General features: G+C 35.6%; 1 protein-coding gene across 3 annotated transcripts in view; it reads left to right on the top strand.

Annotated features, from left to right (window-relative positions):
• Positions 1-13,069: 13,069 nt before the first annotated feature.
• The window catches only part of LOC147475620 (protein ACCELERATED CELL DEATH 6-like), a 30,312-nt gene continuing 18,975 nt past the window's right edge, over positions 13,070-24,406 (top strand). The window contains exon 1 of one of the 3 annotated variants that reach the window (XM_086584735.1): positions 13,070-14,169. In XM_086584735.1, the coding sequence (XP_086440861.1) occupies positions 13,449-14,169 (721 nt within the window). In that variant the 5' untranslated portion in view covers positions 13,070-13,448. The remainder of the gene's footprint in view (positions 14,170-24,406) is intronic. The other 2 variants (XM_086584734.1, XM_086584737.1) reach the window with 2 other exon arrangements.

Below are 24,406 nucleotides of genomic sequence, written 5' to 3'. Positions count from 1 at the left end.
CTCTTCCAAATTGCTTTCTTAGTTTGATCAGGAACGCCTGTGAAACTTTCATAGAAAATTGGACAATGAGTTTTCGCAATTCCACCAAGTGTACTGGAATAGCTACTTGAATTATCTCCAACTGGTTGTCCATCAGCGTCAAATTCAATAAATTTCTTTCCTATATTCAACAAAAAAATAAGTTAATGAACCATAAAATAAAATGGAGGCTTAAAACAAAATGTAAAAACTTAAAGGAAATGAAAGTGCATGCTTTTAATTGGACTGTCTCTCCATGAACTACTTATATCTAAACACATTATCCTAAAAAAACAAAGTACATAAGATAATAAATCAAAAGTGTATTACTAGAAGGGTTTCCATCATGTTGCTCAGAACCTTGGGACGCATTTGATGATGACCCTGAAATCAGGAACACGTATAAAAAATCCTTGCACTAACTTAATATTGTTTCTTACAATGTTTCTCAAAAGTCATTACCAACAAGATTCTCAAAGAATTGCAATATAAACAAAGGCATTGACCCTTGATGACTCACCCTAGCACTTGATCCTGAAATTGAGCATAAGAACAAGGAAATGCATATTTAACACATAATATAGTGTAGCAGGTAAACTGTTCAAAACAAAACATTTTTTAACCTGGATCAACACAAACAACTCTTGAATCAACAAAATGTACTCCTCCATTTGTATCTCTAGTTAACGCAACATGTATGGAATCCTTTTCTTTCTTAATCCTTTTCTTCCCTTTGTTTTGAGCTCTTGAAAATAACACAAACTTCTGAGTCTTTTTTCACCTCTAGCTTGGGCTCCTTAAGTTAACAAATTTATCCTTCTTAGTCTTTTTTCCCCTCTAGCTTGGGCTCTTTATGTTTACAAATCATTAGTACACAAAAACTACAATGAATGTTATAAACCTTAGTAATAAAATTACCTCTACCCTTGAAGTATTTGTAGGCATAACCATAGTACAAAATATCAGGATATGGGTATTTATCGATACTAAATTTCTCGATATGTATCATGGATATATCCCCCTCTTTGGGGATATTTGACGTTATTTCACATGCAAATATCGTGGATATATCCAAAATATCGACAAATATCGTAGATATTGTGGATATTTCTTAATATATCATAATACATTATTTATATTTATTTGAAATATAATGGTAAATATTAAATAAAATTGTTACATACACAAAATATAGTCAAATATCCCAAATATCGCAAAATATCCCCAAATATTGCAAATATCGAAAATATCATCGAAATATCGCCGATATTTGTAGTCGTATATATCTCTAAACATATCGTGATATTTACATATCTTTCTTTGAAATCTGGATAGATATCGACAAATATCACGATATATCAGGATATTTTGTGCTATGGGCATAACATCATGCATCACAGCTTTAACCTTCTTGGTCTTTTTAAACAAATCATTAGTACACAAAAACTACAATAAAAGTTATATACCTAGCTTAGTCATGAAATTACCTCAACCCTCGAAGTATTTGTAGGCATAAACATCATGCATCATAGCTTTTCCCTTCTTGGCCTTTTTAAACAAATCATTAGTACACAAAAATTACAATGGAAGTTATACACCTTGGTCATGAAATTACCTCAACCCTCGAAGTATTTATAGGCATAACATCATGAATCACAACCTTTCCTTTCTTTGCCTTTTTCAATTTTTTTCTTTAGGCTCTTTATATAATATAATACATTAGAAAATAGCACATTTAATGAAACTTACACACCTTTAATCACTAAGATATACCTATGTGTTCTCCTGGTATGCCATATCCTAAAAAAAGCAAACAGATTATTGGCTCAAATATCGTACAATGGAGAAACAAAGTCTAAAATGTCTTTATGACTATACTAGACAAAGTGACACAACATCTTATAAATCATGCATAAAAAGTGTATAATAACAAGTGCTCAAGTGTCTAGAGCAAAGTATAAATCATTGGCTAATAGAAAAAACATTTGATAAGTGCTCAACCATTAGTAACGGATACAGAACCGTTAGCAACAGATTTTTTTTTTATACAATGAAAATTCGTTAGAAATGGATACATAACCGTTAGCAACAGAAAACCAAAGTGACGCTTATATCCGTTACTGACAAAGGATAAGCAAATTTGGTAATCGTTACTAAAAAAAATTAACGGTTAGGTATCCATTACTAAAATTAATTTCAGTGACACTTTATAACCGTTAGTAAATTTTGTAACGGATAATAAGCGTTATAGATATCCGTTGCTAATATTTATCACGCTTTTGTGTCAATGCAAAATAACCGTTACTAATATTTTTTGTAGCGGATGTATATCCGTTACAAATAGGCTGTTATGGTGTAGTGTTGAATTCAAAAGTGAAAATTTACCACAATATGGAATGAAACAAAACTCCTCGGGTCAATCCTTTAAGTAAAGTTTAAATCCAACCACAAACTAACATTCACAAAATCTTTAGTAAACTCATTTTCACTGCCAAAGTGTTTGATCTCCAAGTTCTCTTCCACCCCCTCCCTCTTAATCACGTGTAAGAATCAACCATATATGGGGTTCCATCATACATGTTGTTCAGGTTTTATGTAGAAGATAACCAATGATATCACAGACACTATATACACATAGTTCGTAACACTATATGGCAAGTACAACCACACCAAAAATAAAATGACGCAAGTACATAATAAAATAAAATGTAACTACATAATTTTCAAAACAACATACTGAAATTGGAGAATATCTAATAAAATAAAATTCCGAAACAATAATTTTTCACTTAAAAAAAATATTTTACAACATTAATAACTTAATAATCTTTCACAAGAGGTACCGTCCCCATAGGACCTCACTTGTGGTAAACTCCTTCCAACGAAGGCCTCACAAACTGTATAACTCCCTCTTGTTCAGGAGGACTAACACAAAGACCTCACTCACAAGTGACATATCTTCCTCCTGACTAACCACAAAATTATATATATCAATCACACATATTGTAAACATCGATATCAAACCATATATATATATAGATATTTCCAGGGACCACACCTGCAGCCCTCCATTGAGGTAAAGCCCTATGGCGCCTCGCAAGTGGCTAAAAATAATATACACCTTCCTAGAAATATTACAAAGCTTTCAGGGGTCACTTGTGCACAAGCGGTCATCTTCCCCCCTGAAAGTTGAGAGGTACCATGCGAACACATACCTCCCACTAAACATGCATATATAACAATCACAAAGCTTTCAGGGTTACTTGCGCCCTATGGCCTCACAAGTGGTCATCTTCCCCCTGAAAGTTGAGAGGTACGGGCCCCAAATCCGCATACACATACACCCCTACTAAACATGCATATATAACAATTACAAATCACAAGCGGTCATTTTCCCCCTAAAAGTTGAGAGGTACGGCCCCAAAGGCGTATACACATACCTCCCACTAACCACTAATCATATATAATCACTATATCATCATTCAACTTATCATATATTCACATAACACATATATGAAAAAGAGTTAACTAAATACATCCAGTTAACAACTGCCACATGGTTGCTACTACACACCCAACAACACATCAATCATACCAACACCAAGTATCCACTACTATCAAATTCACCACAATAACAAAAAGTATAAAACGATCACCCAAAAACAAATATACTCTTCAATCAAGTTCTAATTCCACAAATGACTAACACAAAAATCAATATCTCAAAAACAATCGTTATAAACTACCCGAGATTCAATGAGCAACAATACACAGACACAGTATAAACACTACAGTCATCATTCACATCACAATATATGCTACCAAATTCTTTTTCAAAACACCAATTCACCCGACAAAATAATAAAGCATTTTAATCACTCGACAGAAAACAAACCATTTCTTTCTGACAAATCAACAAGGAATGAATTTATCATAACCTACATACAATAATAATTCAAAAAGACAAACTCATTTCACCGAGCCTAAGTTGGTAACAACACCTATCAAAACCCAATTTGAAACGCGAGCACGACAAAGATTTGCATATGCAAACACGTGTCCAAAGACATTCAAACAAACATTCTAAACATTAAATAAGCACCCCTCACTCAGCTAGTACACCTCAAAATGAAACCTAAGTGTGTTTTTGAAAACATTTTAGAGGTACCCTGCCTATGAGGACACTTGAACCTAATGCTCTGATACCACTTTGTCATGCCCCAAACCTTCTATATCCTAGCTAACCTGCCCAAGATATAATGAGTTAGAGAACCCAGCTACTTAACCGTCTCGACACATGCCAGAGCAGTCAAGTAACCGGTTTACAAAATGAAACCATTACAATAAGTCAAATATGGGTGATAACTAGTAAATAAATAAAAACAAAGAGTTTAAGCTCTAACCAAATAATGTCTCAACTCATCTCTCCGCGTGATCAAGTATCAAACACCTACAAAATCTATAAGGGCGTAAAAACCACGCGCCCAACAAGTATCACCTATAAACTAATCTTTTACATCCAAATAAAAAAAGTTGCACACATAGCATAATAAACATTTTATATTTCATAGCACTTCACATACAAATAAACCTAACATCTAGTTAAAACAAATCAGCAAGCCAACCATATTTCATATTCTTAGACATGACATATATTACCAAATATTTAGCGGGTAATTACTACCGTATAAATATATTGGCATCAAACATAATAATCCAACCATCAATAACAATAGAGGACATAGCCACAAACACGATAGACTAATCAAAGTCGGAATCCAACATAACAACTCGACATCTCAAACTTAACAATCAAGCATCACATAATAATTAACTTAGTCATGCCTTCAACCTATTACGATTCGAATATTAATAGTATCAACTTCTAATTCAAAACAATAATCATTAACAAGATACTAAAAATAATCAAATACAATATTCAGGAGTGACTTCAAAACCACCATACTTATTATCAATTTATTTGAAATAAAAAGAAAAGCAAGTATGATAGATATACTTGCTTGCTCGCCGATTTAAAGTAAACCTCTTGGTACTCGGTATTGGGTTTCATCAACCCAACAATGATGATTGGTTCTTCCTCCACCTTAGCTAGTAACTCCAAATCAGCAATATACACACTGAATTGAGTAATAACAGGTCACAATTAAGCATCCAACAACCTGGTCATAAATCGCCAATTTCATCTCTTTTTATCACAAGAAGGTGGCAGAATTTTACCCAAAAAGAACTGAAATTCATAAGCAATCCTAATAAAAATCACCCACTGGACCATATACCTTTAGAAATCTCTTTGAATCTATTTTCCAACGGTCCAAACGGTGTCAAAATCCAATCACTATAGAGAAAGATACAACTATTTTGGTGAAAGACGCCAAAACTGATCAAAAACCGAATTTGTTCTTCTATTTCTTCTTTCTAGTATATATTAAATTAAATGTGTGGTCCTACATTGAATAGCCATAACCCTGTCCTCCTCTCCTCTTTTATGATCAGATGATCGGTGAGTATTGTTGGTAGAAAGAAAATGATAACATCTCTTAAATCTTGGTCATTCAAAGAAGGTGAAGAATCTCCCTGATTATCTCAAGTCTTCCCATCAATATTTGTCTTTCACCATCGCCATATATGGTCTTATAAAGAGCGAGATAAATCTGGGATATTCCATCTCAAAGTTTATCGGGTTGCACTAGATGGTTTCACGGGTCAAACTAGACCATGGGATGTTCACTAACCCAACCTCTTATTTAATGGGCCTGCTTTAACTCCTCAAAGCCCACCAGAAGTTTAATACCAAATCCAAAAATACGAGGTTTTACATTTTGTTCCATGTAGTAAATTTGTGACGGCCTGCTTGTTCATGAGCTAATTGTAATTCATCCCACCAAACAAGTGTCTAACCCGTTAATTTAGTAGCCACCAATTTAACACACTTAAGATCCGTCATGTTATTATAATCAAAGACTTTCTCAATCTTATTCAACTAATCCACAAAACCATTAAGCTTTAATTTGCCATCAAATTCAAGCACATCTAAACGTATATCACCCATTTGAATTTTCCCCAAAATTCGCAAAAGACGATTGATAAGTGCTCAAAAAGTGCTATTTAACCCTCGACTATGCCTCTTGTTTAGCCATCTTAGTGGACTAATAATGTTTATAAGTTGTGTTTTAAGATTCTACAGGTGGAAAAGAGAGTTTTGTAGAATATTAGAGAAAAATGGGTAAAATGGAACAATTCGGAGCATTAAGAATCACATGGGAAGCCCGTAGACAATCATGGAGAAGGCCAAGGAATTGGAGTTATTAAAGATGCGACTTGGACCTATTTTAAGCCTATTTGGAAGCCCAAGGCCAAAGGATTCGTTGCTTGGGCCAAAGCCCGCAAAAGAGGATAGAAGGATAGAGTAGAAGAGAGAAAATAGGCTTATGCGTCTGGGACGCATGGATCGAGCGTCCAGATGCATTGATCAAGTCTGGGACGCATAGATCGAGCATCCAGATGCATTTATTAAGTCGGGACGATAAAAATACGCGCCCGTGACGCATGAATTGACATTGTAGCCAATTCCTTCTCAGTTTTGAAGACGAAGTCGGACTCTGGAAGAAGTCTATTTGTATTAGGAAACAAATGACGGTTTGGAATGCTTCTAGAGCTCATTGTAACCCCTATAAATAGAGGACCTAAGTGCCTCATGTAATTTGCCAATTCACTTATATTCTTGTCTCCGGAACTTGAGGCAGAGAGAGATTAATAATAAAAGATCGGTTTTAACTAGCTGAGTCTTAATAAATTAGTCTTTCTAGTCTTATGTTCTTCAACTCTTCTTCTTCTCGTTCTTCGTGTTCTTCCTTTTTTATGGAAGGGTAATCTTCTCCTTCAAGGGAGGAAATGAAGCCGGTGCTTAAGGTTTAATGATTCTTCTGGTTTATGGTGTTCTTCAATCAGGTTAGTTCTTTATGTTTTTAGTTATTAGTTCCATTGCCCACACCAGGGGATGAAAGTATAGATTAAGGTTTTTATTTATTACAATTGAATATCATGCTAGTTTAGGGTTTTATTTATTGCAATTGAATATTTGTTAGTAACATGCTTTTATTTATTGCAATTGAATATAATGCTAGAATAGAGTTTTATTTATTGTAATTGAATATTATACTATTATTCTCTACTTTTCTTCTAATTGTGTAGTGTTTTAGAGTAAGGGAAGTATTCCTTGTGTTTGCCTTTAGATGGTGATTCATTCAATACCTGCCAAGCTCACATAAAAGGAAAGAAGATACTAGTAACATGAACATAGGAATAACCTTAAGTAGAGTTAATTGTTTAACGATGTTTCACTAAAAAGGCATCCGCGACTCGATTGCCCGATTGTAGTGTACTTGGAGAACAACATGAAGCAAAAGTCATTGAATCAAAAGCATTGGTGGATTTGAATCTCTTGAATCTATCTCTCTCATATTCTCTCCCTATTTCCAATTCTTAGCTTTAGTATAAGTTTAGTTAGTTTAGTTTAGTTTAGCATTAGAATCTAAAATCTCTACAATATTTCCAATTCTTAGCTTTAGTATAAGTTTAGTTAGTTTAGTTTAGTTTAGCATTAGAATCTAAAATCTCTACAATTATAGTTTTTAATCCCTCAAACCCCCTTTCCAGTCCTGTCCTTCATATAAACATACACTTAAAAGTGGAACGATACCCTACTCATCCTTTACTTATTGAGGGATAATTAGGTTTTGATACGCTTCTTTTTGTTCAACGACCATCATCTATCTACATCAACCATCATCTATCTACATCACCCATCATCTCATCTACACACACAAAAAGAGGCAGTGTCAACGATTAATATCAAAATTACCTACATTATTTTGCCAATTGTGGTGTTGCCCGCGCCTTTGGTTTTGATTATTGTGGTTACCATAACGTGGTGGAGAAGGACCAGATGAAGAATCTGAAGGATCTGGCGGATCAAAATCAGGGGCCTTATGGCATGGCTAGCGGTGATTTCTTCGCAGTGTACTTGGTGGAGAATCAGACGAATCATAGTCTTGGGTTGGACCATGGTTGGGATGTCTATGGTGCTAGTGGTATGGCCTGTTATTAAAAACATGGGGTTGGCCTGCTGGCCCATTAGTATTTTGTTTTTGGGCCCGATGGGGAAGTGCACGACTAGGAAAGAGTTCATCTTTTTCCCGCCGAACATCTCTTCCTAGTTTCTCTTTTGCTTGCTGTCTTCTTTGTCTCCCTTGCTGATTTTTGCTTTGGCGGTGAGGTAGATGATTATTTTCTGGTTGGGAATCATCTCTTTGTTGTTGTTTACGAACTCGAAGTGGTGAGTGAGGAAGCATATCACCACCTCTTTGTTGATAGTAGATCTAAGTTTCCAAGGCCTTTCCTTGAAAAGGATTAATGGGAGGAAAATGACGCCGATCTTTCCGAATAGGAGATGATGGGTCGAATTTGATTCCTCTTTGCTGTGAGTCCACTTGTTGCTGTTTGGGGATTTGAGTGACACCCAACTCTGTGTTGTTAGACTGCAAAGTGGAAGCTGAAGAGTTATGACGTGTAGGTGCATGATGGTGACGACGCGAGAGTTCAGGAAGTGGGGAACTTGACGAATTTTCTGAGTCAGCATTGGGATTGGATTCTTGGGCAAGTAATTTGTCTTCTGCATCCTTCTCAACCTCTAAAGTCTGCTCAACGTCAATTGTTGTTCCTTTTCCTTTTTGATTCTGCATCATCTTTTGCATATCCAAGATTGTGTCTTCTATCTGATTCAACCTTGTGTTAACTGTGAGAGGTCTACCATTACCTCGTTCTTGATTTTCCATAGCAAAATAACCAAGAAAGTTTGCTGAAATCTGATACCAATTTAATGTATCTTTGTCACGGAAGCAAGAACAATATATACACAATGTATAAAAATATCCAAAACTAGGGTCTAATGAATAAAAATGAATTTCATAAATTCAATTTAATAATAAATCAAGTCTCATCATCTCTTTTTTACAATGGTATTTATAAACAATCAATGAAACCTAAATAGAAACCAAACTTTATTCCTAAATCCTAATTAGAAGCTACTAATAATCGAAATAGAAACCAAGCTAAAGAAACAACTAGTCTAAATAATAGAAATATGTAAGCATGTGTGTTGCACATGCTAATCATCATGTGTCCTCACATCAGTTTGGGTCCAAAAGGACATTTGGAGAGTTTCAGCTGCTCACAACACTGAAATGGCCAACAATCTTTACTTGTTTTGTTTAGGTACGAATTTTAAGTTTTCTCGATTTCGGTTGGGTGTCCGGCATGGTTGATTATGTAGAAGCTTGGATAGTTAATAGTTTTGTGATTTTTTTATACGATTATTTCCGATTATTTCTCCTCTTAATTATCAAGACTTGAGGAGAGTGATAGAACCGATAGGAGATACAGGGTGAGAACATTTTAATGCTACTTTACTTTCGATAAGCCTACTTTACTTTTTGAAAGAATTGCTAGGAAGGTGTTTCCGCGTAATCTGTACCCATAATATGAAGGGGTTGAAGATGCCCATTACACTTACAGAATTTGTGATATACTCAGGAAGGAAGTCCTTGTTCCCCTTCGTCGAATTCTAGAATTACCTGAGTTCACCTGAGTAAAAAGAAGTGGGATTCAAAGTAAATTATCCACCCTCTACAAAATTTGATAGAGGGAGGGGCATGGAGAATTTATAATATTCAAAGTTTTGTTTTGTGCGAGTCACTTTTTAATATTATCATAGTTCCTCTTGAATCTTTATGCATTCTCTCTGTGTCTGTTAAGGAAGCAATTTTCAGTCAGTAATGTTTGTCTTATCGATCGCATCGTGTTGCTATTCACTATGCTGTGAATATAAGAAGGCTGACGCACGAATCGGTACGCTCTCTTTAAGCTTGTTTCGCGTCTGTTCTTTCTTGTGCAGACAGACCACGCCAACCTCTAGGATACAACATCCACAATAGATCAATCTTCAATGTTAACTGCACTTAAACAAAGAAGAAAAGAAGACGAATGCAAAACTGATTTGATTGCCCACAAATAGTATAGAAAATAAAGTTTTCTTTAACTTTTCAGATTAAATTTTGGATGATCAAAGAGGGGTTTTTATAGAGTACAAAACTTGGAGAACAAGAGTCCTACTCAAACTCTAGTGGATCCTATTTTATTGGGTTAATTGATACAGTTACCCGTTTAGAAAGGAGCCCACAAGGTTTGGTAGTTTCAAATTCCAAAACGGGATCTATTATGTTAATAGAGGGTTTTCCAAAACCATTTTTTATTCAAATAACATAACACTATGTGGTGTTGGATTAAGGCTTATGAGAGAAAACATAACCTTAGCGACATGATAATAGAGAGAACTGAGCATGAGGAGTTAGGTTTGATGTTACTACTGGTCAGTGGTGATTAACATTCGAGAAGAGATAAAGCTCACTGCCTTGGTTGTATTCATTTTTCATCTTCCTCAAACTTTTATCATTTTTCGACGGAAAAACAAGTTGGGCATACTTAAATGAAAATAAAAGATTAGGGTGAGTGAAGTTTTTGGGTCATGTAGACGTTAAAGTGGTGTTTTTTAATGGGGGAGTTGGGTTTTGGTATAGTAGTGAATTTTGTAGTTGCCACGTGTGCGATCACATTGGTATTTGTAAGTAGAAAAGTGAAGAGTAGGAGAAAGTGGAATAGAGTTGTAGGTGTTTTGAAAGAATTAGAAGAAGGGTGTTCAACATCTATAGGGAGATTAAGACAAGTTGTTGATGCTATGGTTGTTGAAAGGAAAAAATGAATTTCTGGGCATCAAACTATGGCCAATTTCACATAGTGGGCAACCAACTTTTTTTGTTAACACTTTAGACATCCAACTTTTCAATTTTAACAATGTGGGGATTCCGTCAGTTTTCCATCAAAATACACTTAATAGTTGCATTTTTTTAAAAAATAAAATCAAAAATTAAGAAATCATCAAATATTATCCAAACTTGCAGCCTCACTTTTTTGATGATTTTTTTTTTTAAAAAAAAAAATACAACTGTTAAGTGTATTTGGATGGAAAACTGACAGAATCTCCACATTATTAAAATTGAAAAGTTGGATGCCCAAAGTGTTAACAGAAAAAGTTGGTTGCCCACTATGTGAAATTGGCCATAGTTTGATGCCCAAAAATTCATTTTTTCCACTGTTGAAATGCATGCTGGTTTGGCTTCCTTAGTAATCTCAAAAAACTTCTCACTTATATCGACACTCTTCCTAATGGGTAAAAAAAAATCTGATATCCTCACTTTTATTTCGAATTTTATCGATTAATGTGATGTTTTTAGTATTTGAGATGATTTGAGAAATGAAGTGCATGTTGTTATTGATTGGAATTTATTATTTTTGTTTACTGTGTTATTAAGTTTTGTTTGTTTACTTTTGTCTGAATTTTAAGGAACTTCATTATATTTTCCTTTGGTTTTTTTAGCAATATGATAAGTTTTCTTTGAAATTTTCTTTTTCTAAATAAGTAAGAATTATCCAAACTTCGTGTGTGTTTTGTACTGTGTCTAACTTTTGTGTATATTTTTATGTCTTGCAAGACTTTGAGGCACTTTCTAGTTGTTTCTCCCAACTCTAGTTTGACATCTTATACTCACACAAGGATATACAAGGTTTCATATTTATTAGTCAATGATGTACACTGATATACAATTAGTTTGTTGTTTGTTGAGTGACTAATGGTTTGAAATATTAAATTTCCTAGTAGGTTCTTTTTTAAAGTGGCAGATCTGCATCTGTGTTTGTTGATTTTTTCTCCTTGTTAGTTGAATTGTGATGCAAATTCAGTGGGTCAAATAGGGCCTCAGTTGGGTTAAGCTTGAGTCCTTTTGAAATATTATATGGGGCTCACTGGAAAGCTCTGCTGAGCCTGAATGTCGAGGTCAAATTTCTTTTAAAAAAAAAAAAAAAAGCCACGCCTCATAACTATCTATTAAAAAAGCCACGTTATTTTAGGAGTAGTTCTTTCTTCAAGTGGCAAGTGTGTTTTCTTAGGCAAAAGACACTTTGGTTAGCATCATTTAAAAAATAAGACATGTCTATATAAGGGTAACCATCCAACGCTCAAAAAATGTGGTTTTTCTCTATAAAAAAACGCTTTGAAACTGTCATTTTGTGGCAATTTTGTTGTAGTGCACACATTAAAAAATTCTTACCAACCTAGAGTTTGTTGTTTTATAAAATTTAGTACATGATATGTATGATATAAGGTATCCTCTTAACAACTTGATTCCCATTCACACGGTCCTACTAATAAGTAATAACTTCCAATGGTATAAAACATTTAGTACATGTGTTAAACATAACGACCTAAAAATGCATCAAGCTTTTTGGTTTTTAACATTAAAAAATTGTTTTTTTCTTGCCTGAAAGTGAAATTTCTAAACCAACAATTCAAGTGACTATTAGAGCGAGGAATTGGATCCAACGTGGTGATTGTGTGTTGTCCATGAGTTGTTGCTGAGAGTCCAGTTCATCGCCAAATGGGGAAATGAGAGGGGCTGCATCACGTCACTGGTTTTAACGGTAAATTGACATGCCCTCTAATCACACCAAACAGATTGTATCGATTGTAAAAAGTTGAAATTACAATATATATTGGGGTTAACTAGTATTACTCCCACTAGATGAGCCAATTAGAATCTAATTAGGATTTTCTCCAGTAGTCGGGAGATTAGGTTTCTTCCCTCCCAAATACATACAAAAAAAAAAGTCAAATTGAGTTGACGGTGTTTTTTTAATTGGCTCATCTAGTGGGGAAGGGTAACACTGGTTAACCCTATATCTTCAGATAAGAAAAAAGGCACATTGTTAAGATTTTGGTTAAGTAATTTTCATTTCTTGACGACTTGAGTTTTCAAGAAATAGTGGTAGATTGCTTGACTTTTGGTATTGGAGCCAGTGTTTGAGACGCGACCTAGAGGCTGGATTAAGTGTCGGGACTTTGGTGGTGGAATGTTAGAATTCTTACTTTTCACAACTCGAGTTTTCCAGAAAAATTGGTCAATTGCTTAACATACATTACATCGTCAGTAAAAAAAACAGCTAAGTTCGTTGGTTAATTATGTTAACAAAATATTTATTAGTAATTAATCATCAGCACCATGTATATATATATATTCATAAAATTTATGTCTCTGTTTCTCCTTTGTATGCGTCTTTGAGCCCGTAATTAATAATTGGGAAGTCTTTTTCCCAGTCAGCTTTACATATGCATATTTTATTTGTAAGGATTAAATAAACTTGTTCGATTTATAGATGAATTTGGCAGCAGTTCGTTGAGTATCTAGTAGCAAAAACTCGGATTGATTATTAAGTGACAGGAAGCGACAGTAGTAATACTCATGGATCCAATGTTGTTTGAGGTGGAAAACGCTGGGTATTCAGATGGTCTAGCACCCGAGATTCCAGTTATGGATCCAACGTTGACTCTGCCAAGATATGTGAATGGTCTAGCACTTGAGGCTTCGAGCATGGATCCCAAATTGTTTATTGCAGTGACTTCCGGCAAAGCTGATCTTTTGGAGCCTCTAAACACGGACATCCTCCAACAAGTCACACCCATCAAAGATACAGCCATTCACATTGCTGCAGGATTTGGTCACTTGGAAACTATTAAGAGTATCCATAGCCGATGCCCAATACTTTTCAGTCGAGCTAACTCAGTCGGCGATACCACACTACATGTAGCTGCAAGAGCTGGTCATTTCGCGATAGTAAGGTATCTAATAGATTGTGCCAAAACGTTTTTCAGTTCACAGGACGTTGAATTAGGACAAGCTGGAGCAACTGAAACCAACCTTATAAGAAACGGAAATGGGAAAAAGGACACCGTAATGCATGAAGCTGTGAGAAACTGTAACCTTGAGATGGTAAAATTGCTCATTAAAGAAGACCCTGAACTGCTACGCTTGAATAACGATGCTGGTGAATCTCCATTGCATATTGCCGTCGAAAAGGGGGAATTAGATATCATCACTGAGATGTTGAAAGCTAAACACATTTCTTATGAAGGACCCAATGGTCGAACAGCTTTACACGCGGCCGTTATTCATAAAAAGCCAGGTATTGCTATCTTAATTTATCATAGAAATAACAATAGTGGGTTGATCTGTTAATCCAAAAACCAGAACGAGTAGACACCAAATTCAATTTCAAAACTCTGCGCCGAGAGGGGGCTTGCTTTGTCGGGGAGTTACACCCAGTAGTTCAAAGGGAATTTGGTGTTTCATTCCTCGAAGCATTCTAGTCTTTCTCTTCGAAATTGATTAGGCCCAGTCATAATGTGAAGAAATACTAAACTGAAACGCTGAGTCTAATTAATTTTCTTCTGTGTTTAGCATACGGATATAGGATAACACGCGCATGTACATTCAGCCAGAAGAGGGAAATGGGTTTGAGGTGGAAAATTCAAGATTTCAGGCCAAAACAGTTTTAATTAGTTAAGTTGGACATGCACCTTTGGATTCTGCGTACTTGTTAGTAGATCGAACTGCAATATGGTGGGGTGTTTGGATCGAAATTGGTAGTTATTGTGATGTCTAAGAACATCTTTCTTAAGTATTCTAATACCACACAATCTTAATAATGAATCAGAGTTAATGAAAAGAATGAATGGAAAGAATGAAGAAGATGAATTGAACCAAAATTTTATTGATTGGCGATAGATGTTTACAATCTCTCTGTCTCTCTATTTCTCTCTCCTGTTTTTACAGTTTTTTGTCATCTGGATCGAATGAATACATGAATCCCTTTATGATGCTCTTCCAGTCTTTATATAATATCCTAATTTGGCTTTGACCCAGTCAATCTTTGACACGCGTCTCTTGTCTTTAGTGGCGGAGCCAAGGGGGCCCAGGGTACGCCCTGGCTCACCCTGAGTTTTGGTATAAAAAGTGATTAGTCTTGGTAAATTTGAGAATTTCCCTTTCCTTGCGGGCTTGAGCATACAATTATTCTTTGTATTGTCAATTTTGCATATCAAATGTAAAATAGAATGAGTGTCTCTAGTTAGATATGCTAAGGGTCTAAAAGTAATTCCGTCCTTTATTAGTTAGCATTTGAAAACACGGCACATGGGTTATCACACATACCCTTCAACTAAATATGGTACTTGATGGTGTGCTTCTATAAGTTTGTTCAACATATATGGGGGCTTGACAAAAGAAGAACATAAATGAGAGAAAAAAAAAATAGAGTATAGACAATTAGATAGTACACCTTAATTATAGAAGTTATTAATTAACAAAACAAACAACTTAATGAACTATTCTTTGCAATTCATGATCTTGTTTACTCCCATGAAGTACAGTAGGTTTGAGTTATGACTATTCTTTCATATTAAAAAATTTCGTTATCTGAACTATAAATAATTTTGATTTTGAAAAATTGACAAAATAAAATAATAATTGTCTGTTTGCATTTAAAAGAAAGCAATAGATTGACAAATACTAAACTAAAGAGAAAAGCAAGAAAAACACGTGTACACTCTAATTGAGTTATGCTGAAAATTTGTAGTGCTAATCGGCTCACCCTGGGATAAACTCCTGGCTCCGCCACTGCTTGTCTTTCTTTCTCATTTCCCACCTTCTACCTGCAACACAATTTAAACACCCATGAGATTTATGCCAATATCTCGAGTTTTAAAATACTTAAATGAACATGTTTATAGGTACGATATTTGCCCACTACATCGCCCCCTCTCAAAATTTTGAAATTTTCTTTGAAATTTTAACTTTTCGAGAAGCAATTATATCAACTAAGGGATATGAAAACTATCAGGCCCAAATAACCACCCGGTCCAATATTTCAAAAATATAAATTTAAACCTCTTTAGCTTCTTCAGTACGCTTCAAAACACAAAAACTCTTTAGCTTCCGTAGTACGCTTCCAAACACCCAAAACTCTAGTTTTCTTCTTCTTCAACTTTCCAGAATTCATCACTCTTGCAACCCATAAGGTATGTTCTTTCACCCTACTCTTCATTAACCTTTCTAAAATATGCATTGATATATTTGCTTTAGTAATAATAGATATGACAATTTATTTTAACTTTAGTTTTTGATATCTGAATCCCTTAATTCTGCATGTACGTGTGTGCTAATGCTTATATACTGACATACATTACTACTTTAACCTTTAAAACATGTAAAAGTTCGAAACCTTTTATTCATAACCATGTTTTGATCTTTTTGTTTGTTCTGGCTTTACTATCGGCATGTATCACAATATTTCCGACACTATTGTATTCTGATATAAATCTATACATCGGTATTTCCGATAATAAACCTCTTATATCGACACTGCCGATACTATAATATCATGCTACCAATAACACTTTGTAAATTATGAATTGACAATATTTAAAATACCTTTGTCATTCCTTCTTTGTGTATAGTCGTTTCAATGGCCAGTGAAGATACAATTTCTGGTGCTAGTCTCCCTTCTGAGGACACCATATCGGATGATATCCTTTCTGACGATATACTCCCTGATGATATACCTTATAGCCAAAACTTTGCTTCCACTTCCACCAATAAATCTCGGCCGCAGATGTCATGGGCTCTATCTTATGTTGTAGAAGGTGTTCCCTGCCATCCCTTTGAAACCACTAATTCAAAATATGAGCGCGATACTATAGAAGATACCAGCCGATGGAGCGACGGTCTTTGTGGTTTTTTCATTAAGCGACCAAACCTAGCTTTGGTTCAAACCGCCTATCAAATCCCCTCCACCTTTTACTTACAACATTATGCTGGTTCTCGGGATTTTACTCAATGTCAGAGTGGTACCAAGAACGGAATCATTGTTACTGTCGGCTAACTCGCTGCTGGACTGAGATTTTCTTTATCCACCCTCGATTGTGAAGTACTGAACCATTTGGACATTTTCCCTGGTCAGGGTACGAGTAACTTCTGGAGGTTAATGTTTGTCTGTAATTACTATAATAGCCACCTCTTTCTCGATAGATATGCAGCTGATTGTATTAGGCTATCCGATATTCTTCTGCACTATAGATTTTGTGAAAAGATTATTGGATACTTTTATCCCAAAAAACATACCCACCGAAACATTAGGGGTATTCTTAGAAAAAACCATAACAGCGACAAACAGTGGACCCAGTATCCGATTGTTGTTATGGGTAATTAGGAAAGTGCCGATAGCCCAGCAAATCCTCCTTTGAAACATCAAGTCTTCAACTCCATAGGTACATCCTCCCTTTGATTTGTTCTCACTCGTTATATATCGGAAATCCCATATCTGATTCACTCTTCTTTACGTCTTTTCAGTACTTCTCCCTCATTTTTCCAAGGCTCGTGCAAATTCCGAGAGAGTGCTCAGACTTCTGGAAGGGACTGAGGAAACTGTCAATATTAAAACTGGTGCTGATAAAGAAGGGAATCCCAAAATACTGTTCCCCTTCCCGATATCTCAAACTATCGCGCACCTCTTTATGTACTCAAACATCGAGCTCTTCAAAAAATGGGTCAGTCACCAACTCCCCCTCAATCTCTTTTAAACAATTCCTCAAACGATCTTTCCTTTTTCATATCTTCCTTTGCCTCTCATGGCTTGCCTCCTAAACTCCCCAAAAGTTTATATGATTATCTAGATAACAATTGTACCATGACTCCCAATCTTTTCCCAGAGATTAAAGAAGAGGTTCCTGACTTTTATGAATATCCGATGTTGCAAAATATATTTAATGAACATCTTTTATTGTATACAATATGGCTCCTCGAATGCCGATGAATGCCAACGCTGGTCGCTACTTATCTGAGAAAGGGAAAAAGAAAGCATTGAATCCCTCTTCAACACCCACTGTTGCTGATAACACCTACTCCTTCTTCCATTCCTACTAATCCTCCTAATGCTTCTAAAGATAAGCCTCCTTCTGCTTCTCAGCACAATACCACCATTTCCCCTCCAACTACTATTGTCCCCTCTAAAAGAAGAAAAACTCACTCATGGGGTGAAAGTGGCCTTCCCGATGGTCAAAACCTTAACTCCATCTCGTCAGCCAATGCCAATGAAATCTTCAGACCTGAGTTTCGCCTTACTGATGGCAGCGATATCCCTTTAATAGCCTCGCTTTTCGAAGATACTCATAAAGATGAGTTAGGTGTTTCCTTAGCTAGTAGCTGTGTTCTTCCTAAAGACAAAATTGCTGCTCTCAACATCACTGAGCGTCTTACCGAGTTTTACGATCATATGGAGAAGGTACTCATGTCTTGTCTTTTCTCCTTTCATATCACTTTCGTCTTTTTTGTGCTTATTTGCTTTTGACATTTTTATAGGCAAAAGTACTTGCCATGGCTCAATTCGATCTGCTTCATAAGCAAGAATGCGAGATCGGGCGTATTAGAAAAACTCTAACCACTCAGCAATCAGAATTCGACAAACTAACCCGAGAAAATAGTGGTTTCAAGAAGGAAATCCATCAATTGAAAACTGATATGAAGCAACAATCTTAGAAAGCCGAGAAGACTTTATCGGATAAAGAGGCTGAACATGCCGAACTCGTGAAGAAGATGCTTGAAGATTTTGCTGCCGAAAGACAGAAAAGTGTAGAAGCCTCTGAAGTTGCCGATGCTGAATTCAATACTGTCATGGTAGCTGTAAATTCTCTAGGTGATAAGTTGGATATCTGCAAGCCTTTTGTTCCATGTAACATCCTTGTGGAAAACAATATGATTTCTGATGATAAAGAAGGAGATACAGCTACTGTGGCTGATACCACCTCATGACTTTCCTCGATGCTACTCAAAATACTGAGGCTACCCTATCTGATGTTGATGCCCTTCTCAACAATCCTCCTCTTTAAACTATCATCTTTTTACTCCAAAATTGTAATTTCGGAACAAGATATACTTTTTGATTGCTATAAATTCTAATTTGCATTGGTTTTTTGCTATGACTATTGGCCATTATTTGTATTTTTCCCTTATTTGCACTCACAACCATCAAAAATCAAATTTTTCGATATCCTCAACCCGGAAAGAGTATCGCTGATACTTAACCTTGTATTAAAAAGAAAATATAATTTTCGATATCCTCAACAAAAAAGAGAATATCGGCGATACTTAGATTTTTATAAAAAAGAAAATATAATTTTCGATATCCTCAACCAAAAAGAGAGTATCGGCGATACTTAGACATGTATAAAAAAGAAAATATAATTTTTGATATCCTCAACCAAAAAGAGAGTATCGGCGATAATTAGACTTGTATCAAAAAGAAAATATAATTTTCGATATCCTTAATAAAAAAGAGAGTATCGGCGATACTTAGACTTGTATCAAAAAAGAAAATATAATTTTCGATATCCTCAATCAAAAAGAGAGTATTGACAATACTTAGACTTGTATTGGAAAGAAAATATAATTTTCGATATCCTCAATCAAAAAGAGAGTATCAGCGATACTTAGACTTGTATCAAAAAAGAAAATATAATTTTCGATATCCTCAATCTAAAAGAGAGTATTGGCAATAGTTAGACTTGTATAAAAAAGAAAATATAATTTTTGATATCCTCAATCAAAAAGAGAGTATTGGCGATACTTAGACTTGTATCAAAAAGACAATTTAATTTTACCTAAAGCATTACAACATACCTTTATTATCGAATGATCTTTAATGCCTCATCCTTTGCTGATATCTTGCTTGATATCTATGAACTTTTCATGCCTGATATCTGCCCCTATTTTTTATATAAGGACTTTTTGACAATACGCCTGAAATCAATATTTCTGCCAATCTCAGGACTTTTTTATGCCTGATATCTGCCACTGTTTTTGATATCAGGTTTTTTTTGATAATATGCCCGATACCAACACATCTGTCGATATCAGGACTTCTTTCGCCTAATATCAACATTTCTGTCAATACTAGGACTTTTGACAATATGTCTAATACCAACACATTTGTTGATACCAGGACTTCTTACGCCTAATATCAATATTTCTATCGACACCAGGACTTCTTACGCCTGATATCAACATTGTTGTCAATATCAAGACTTTTTATGCCTAATATCTGTCCCTGTATCTGATATCAGGACTTTTTGTCGATATGCCTAACATCAACATTTCTATCGATACTAGGACTTTTTATGCCTGCTATCTACCCCTATTTATGATATCAGGACTTTTTGCCGATATGCCTGATATCAATATTTCTATCAATACCAGGACTTTTTGTCAGACTATCACACCAAAAATTTTTACACGAAAATTGAAATTTGAAACTTGAATCCATTTATATTGAATTGAAAATTCATACTACACATCTTAGTTTCTCATAAAATTTGAAAAATACATTATTGATAGAATACCTTCAGATTATTGACATTTTGAGGCTTCGCTAGGAACTCCCCATCAACTTTCTTTAGATAATACGCTCCATTTATCCCCACCTTGTGAACAATGTATGGACCTTCCCAATTTGCCGATAACTTGCCATCTCCCTTTCCTTTTGTCGACTGTGTAACCTCTTTTAACACTAGGTTACCTTCTTGAAAATTTCTTTCTTTAACTTTCTTATTGAATGCTTTTCTAAGTTGCCTATGATAAGAATCAAGCTTCATTCTTGCTTGCTCCCTTCTCTCTTCCAAATTCAAGACTTCTGCCTGCATCCCCTGGTCATTCAACCCTTTTTCTACAAGCATTGTTCTTGATATCAATACTACCATCTCAGCTGGAGTCACTGCTTCCATGCCATAAGCTAGGGTAAATGGTAATTCCCCCATTGCTATTCTTGGAGTTGTTTTGTATGCCCATAACATGTTATTTAACTCATCAACCCATAAACTTTTCGTATCCTCCAGCTTCTTTTTAATGTTGTCCATAATGGTCTTATTTGTTGCTTCGGCTTGCCCATTTCCTTGAGCGTAGTAAGGTGCCGATGTAAAATGCTTAATCTTCTATGATTCTAAAAAATATTTCACTTTACTACGAATAAATTGAGGACCATTATCCGATATAATAGCATATGGCAATCCATATTGGCAAACCACTCTATCAAATAGAAGTTGATGATGTCTTGCTCTTTGATATGTTGCAAGGCTATCGCTTCTACCCACTTAGTGAAGTAGTTAGTTACTGCCAACATAAATCTTTTCTTCCCTTTTCCTGGCACTAAAGGGCCCACTATGTCTACCCACTTAGTAAAGTAGTTAGTTACTGCCAACATAAATCTTTTCTTCCCTTTTCCCGGCACTAAAAGGCCCACTATGTCCATCCCCCATAATGCAAATGGCCACGGGTTTGAGACACAATGTAACTCCTCTGCTGGCACATGAATGGCATGTCCATGCTTCTGACATTGGATACACTTCTTTGCATATTGCAGTCCTGCCACATTTGTGGCCAGAAATATCCCTGCCTTGCAATCTTGCTTGCCAACGATCTTCCTGCCGAATGATTCCCACATTTCCCTTCATGCATTTCTGCAATAATTTTCTGAGAGTCTTCTGCCGATATACATTTTAAATGTGGTCCACCTGAATTTTTCTGATAGAGTTGATCATCAATTAATAGATATCTTTCAGCTCCTCCTTTTATCCTTCTAGCCTCATTCTTATCTGATGGCAATTTTCCTTCTAACAAAAACAACACATAATCGTTCACCCATGACGCCCCCAATGTGTCTATTTCCATCACTTCTGTATGTTTTGTATTAATACTTGGAGTTTGCTGAACACCGATATGCAACAGACGACCTTCCTCATTTTCCAGCATTGCAGCTACATATACCAATGCATCGGCATGTCGGTTTTCTCCCCTGTCGAGATGCTGAAAAATAATCTTCCTGAAATCCTTGAGCTTCATTTTCACCAAATTTAGATAATCTATCATGTTATCATATTTTGCAGCATATCCTCCATTGATCTGGCTTATGACCAATTGTGAATGACTGAAGACTGATAAGTCTTTGACATTTAATGATTTAGCCATCTCTAAGCCTGTTATTAGAGCCTCATATTCAGCTTCATTATTAGAAGCATAAAAACCTAAAGTAACTGCTGTCTCGAGTCTTTGGTTTTCTGGAGTTATCAGAACAACACCAATACCACATCCCTTTTGCCCTGATGATCCATCTACAAAAGCCTCCATCCATTTGTACCAACCCAAGGATCATCCTCATCCATTGCATTATCAGGTTCTTGTAACAATAGAAGATTATCTTCTTCAGCTTTCCAATCTTCATCTTCAGCAGGAAAATATGCCATGAAGTCGGCTAGAACTTGGCTTTTCTCCGATACTCTATTCTTATATTCAATCCCAAATTCATCAATAGGAACTGACCACTTCGTCATTCTGCCTGATTTAGCTGTCGTAGCTAAGGTTTGCTTCAAAGGAAGATTTGTCATTACTACTACTGAATGAGATTGAAAATAAGGCTTTAACCTTTGAGTAGAATATAGGAGAGCTAATGCATATTTTTCTAACATTGAGTATCGAGTTTCAGCTTCGAGCATTGTTTTAGATTGAAAATACACAGGTCGCTCAGCTCCATCTTTTACTTTGACAAGTACTGAACTTATAGCGAAATCCGAGACGACAAGGTATAAGAATAACGTATCGCCTTCTTCTGGTTTTATCAGAGTTGGTACTTCTTGCAGATACTTTTTTAACTCGATAAACGCGAGTTCGCATTCCTCACCCCATATAAATTTTGTATTCTTCTTCAACAGTTTGAATAAAGGTTTACATCTATCAGAAGTTCGAGATATAAACCTATTCGATGCTGCAATTTTACCGGTAAGCTTTTGAATTTGCTTCCTTGTACTGGGTGAAGGCATCTGTTGGATAACTCAAATCTGATCTGGGTTAACATCAATTTCTCGCTTTGTAACGATATATCCGAGGAATTTCCTTGAACTTACCCCGAAAGTACATTTCTTCGGGTTAAGCTTCATATTAAACTGTCGAAATATTCGGAACACCGTATCCAAATCTTGAACATGGTTAGACGCCTTCTTTGATTTGATGACCATATCATCTATATAAACTTCCACAATATGTTTAATCAGAAGCTTGAACATCTTTTCCACCAATCGCTGATAAGTTGCCCCTACATTTTTCAAACCGAATGACATTCTAATGAAACAAAAAAACCCCTTTCAACAACAAATGTTGTCTTCAATTGATCTAATATTGACATAACAATCTGAAAATACCCAGAATGACCATCGCAAAAACTCAACAATTCGAATCCAGCTGTTCTATCCACCAGTTCATCAATTATAGGCATCGGATAGTAGTCCTTCGGGCATTGTTTGTTAACATCTGTGAAATTAACATATATCCGAACTTTTCCATTATTTTTTGGGACAACCACAATGTTTGCAACCCATTCTGAATTATCGATCTCTTTGATGATTCCACATTCTAGCATTTTCTGAATTTCATTTTGTACTGCTTGCGCATATATCAGCCTGACCCTTCTATGATGCTGATAAATTGGGGTTGCTCCTTCTCGCATATTTAATTTATGGGAACACATCTGAGGGTCGATACCAGGAAGATCAGCCATCTACCAAGCAAATACATCTTTATTCCTCTTTAGAAACTCAATTAAATCACTCTTGATTTCTGAACTCAACTTTGTTCCAATGAAAGTGAAGCAACTTTCATTGTCTTGTCCGATATTGATCTTTTGCACTTCTTCCATTGTCTTAGTTAGGATTATCTCGGGCTCTATTTTCATCTCCAATGTAAATCTAACATCCTCCTGACAATTTTTACTATCGGACCTTGGAGATGAACTTTCTATTAATTGCTGTTTAGCGACTTCCGAGACGCCCCTAGTTTCCACTTTCTTCTTTTTCTTCATACCCATCATGGTAACAAAATTACACTTCTCGGATTTCGACTGGTCGCCTATTATCTCATGTGGCCCATACGCTGTCGGAAATCTGATAACTTGATAAAAAGTACTCGGAACTACTCTCATAGCATGTATCCATTTTCTTCCCAAAATAGCATTATGATCTGAATGATGCTTTCTGACTATAAACTTAGTCATAATATTCTGTGGGCCTGCCCTTACTGGGAACTTGATTTCCCCAGCCGGTCTTGTTGAGGTCCCATTAAAACCATACAAATTAAATTGTGGTTCATTTAAATGGGTCTCATCAAATCCGATGCCTGTGTACTCTTTCCAAAACAAAATATTGACGAAAATACCACAATCCACCAATATCTTTTGCACATTATAACCTGATATTCTTAATGTAATCAACAGAGCATTATCATGAGGCAACATTACCTTTGACTGAACATTTTACTTTTTGTTCCTT

Source organism: Coptis chinensis, chromosome 9, assembly GCF_015680905.1.
Source record: "Coptis chinensis isolate HL-2020 chromosome 9, ASM1568090v1, whole genome shotgun sequence".
Lineage (NCBI taxonomy): Eukaryota > Viridiplantae > Streptophyta > Magnoliopsida > Ranunculales > Ranunculaceae > Coptis > Coptis chinensis.
This window is presented reverse-complemented; position numbering and strand designations above follow the sequence as displayed.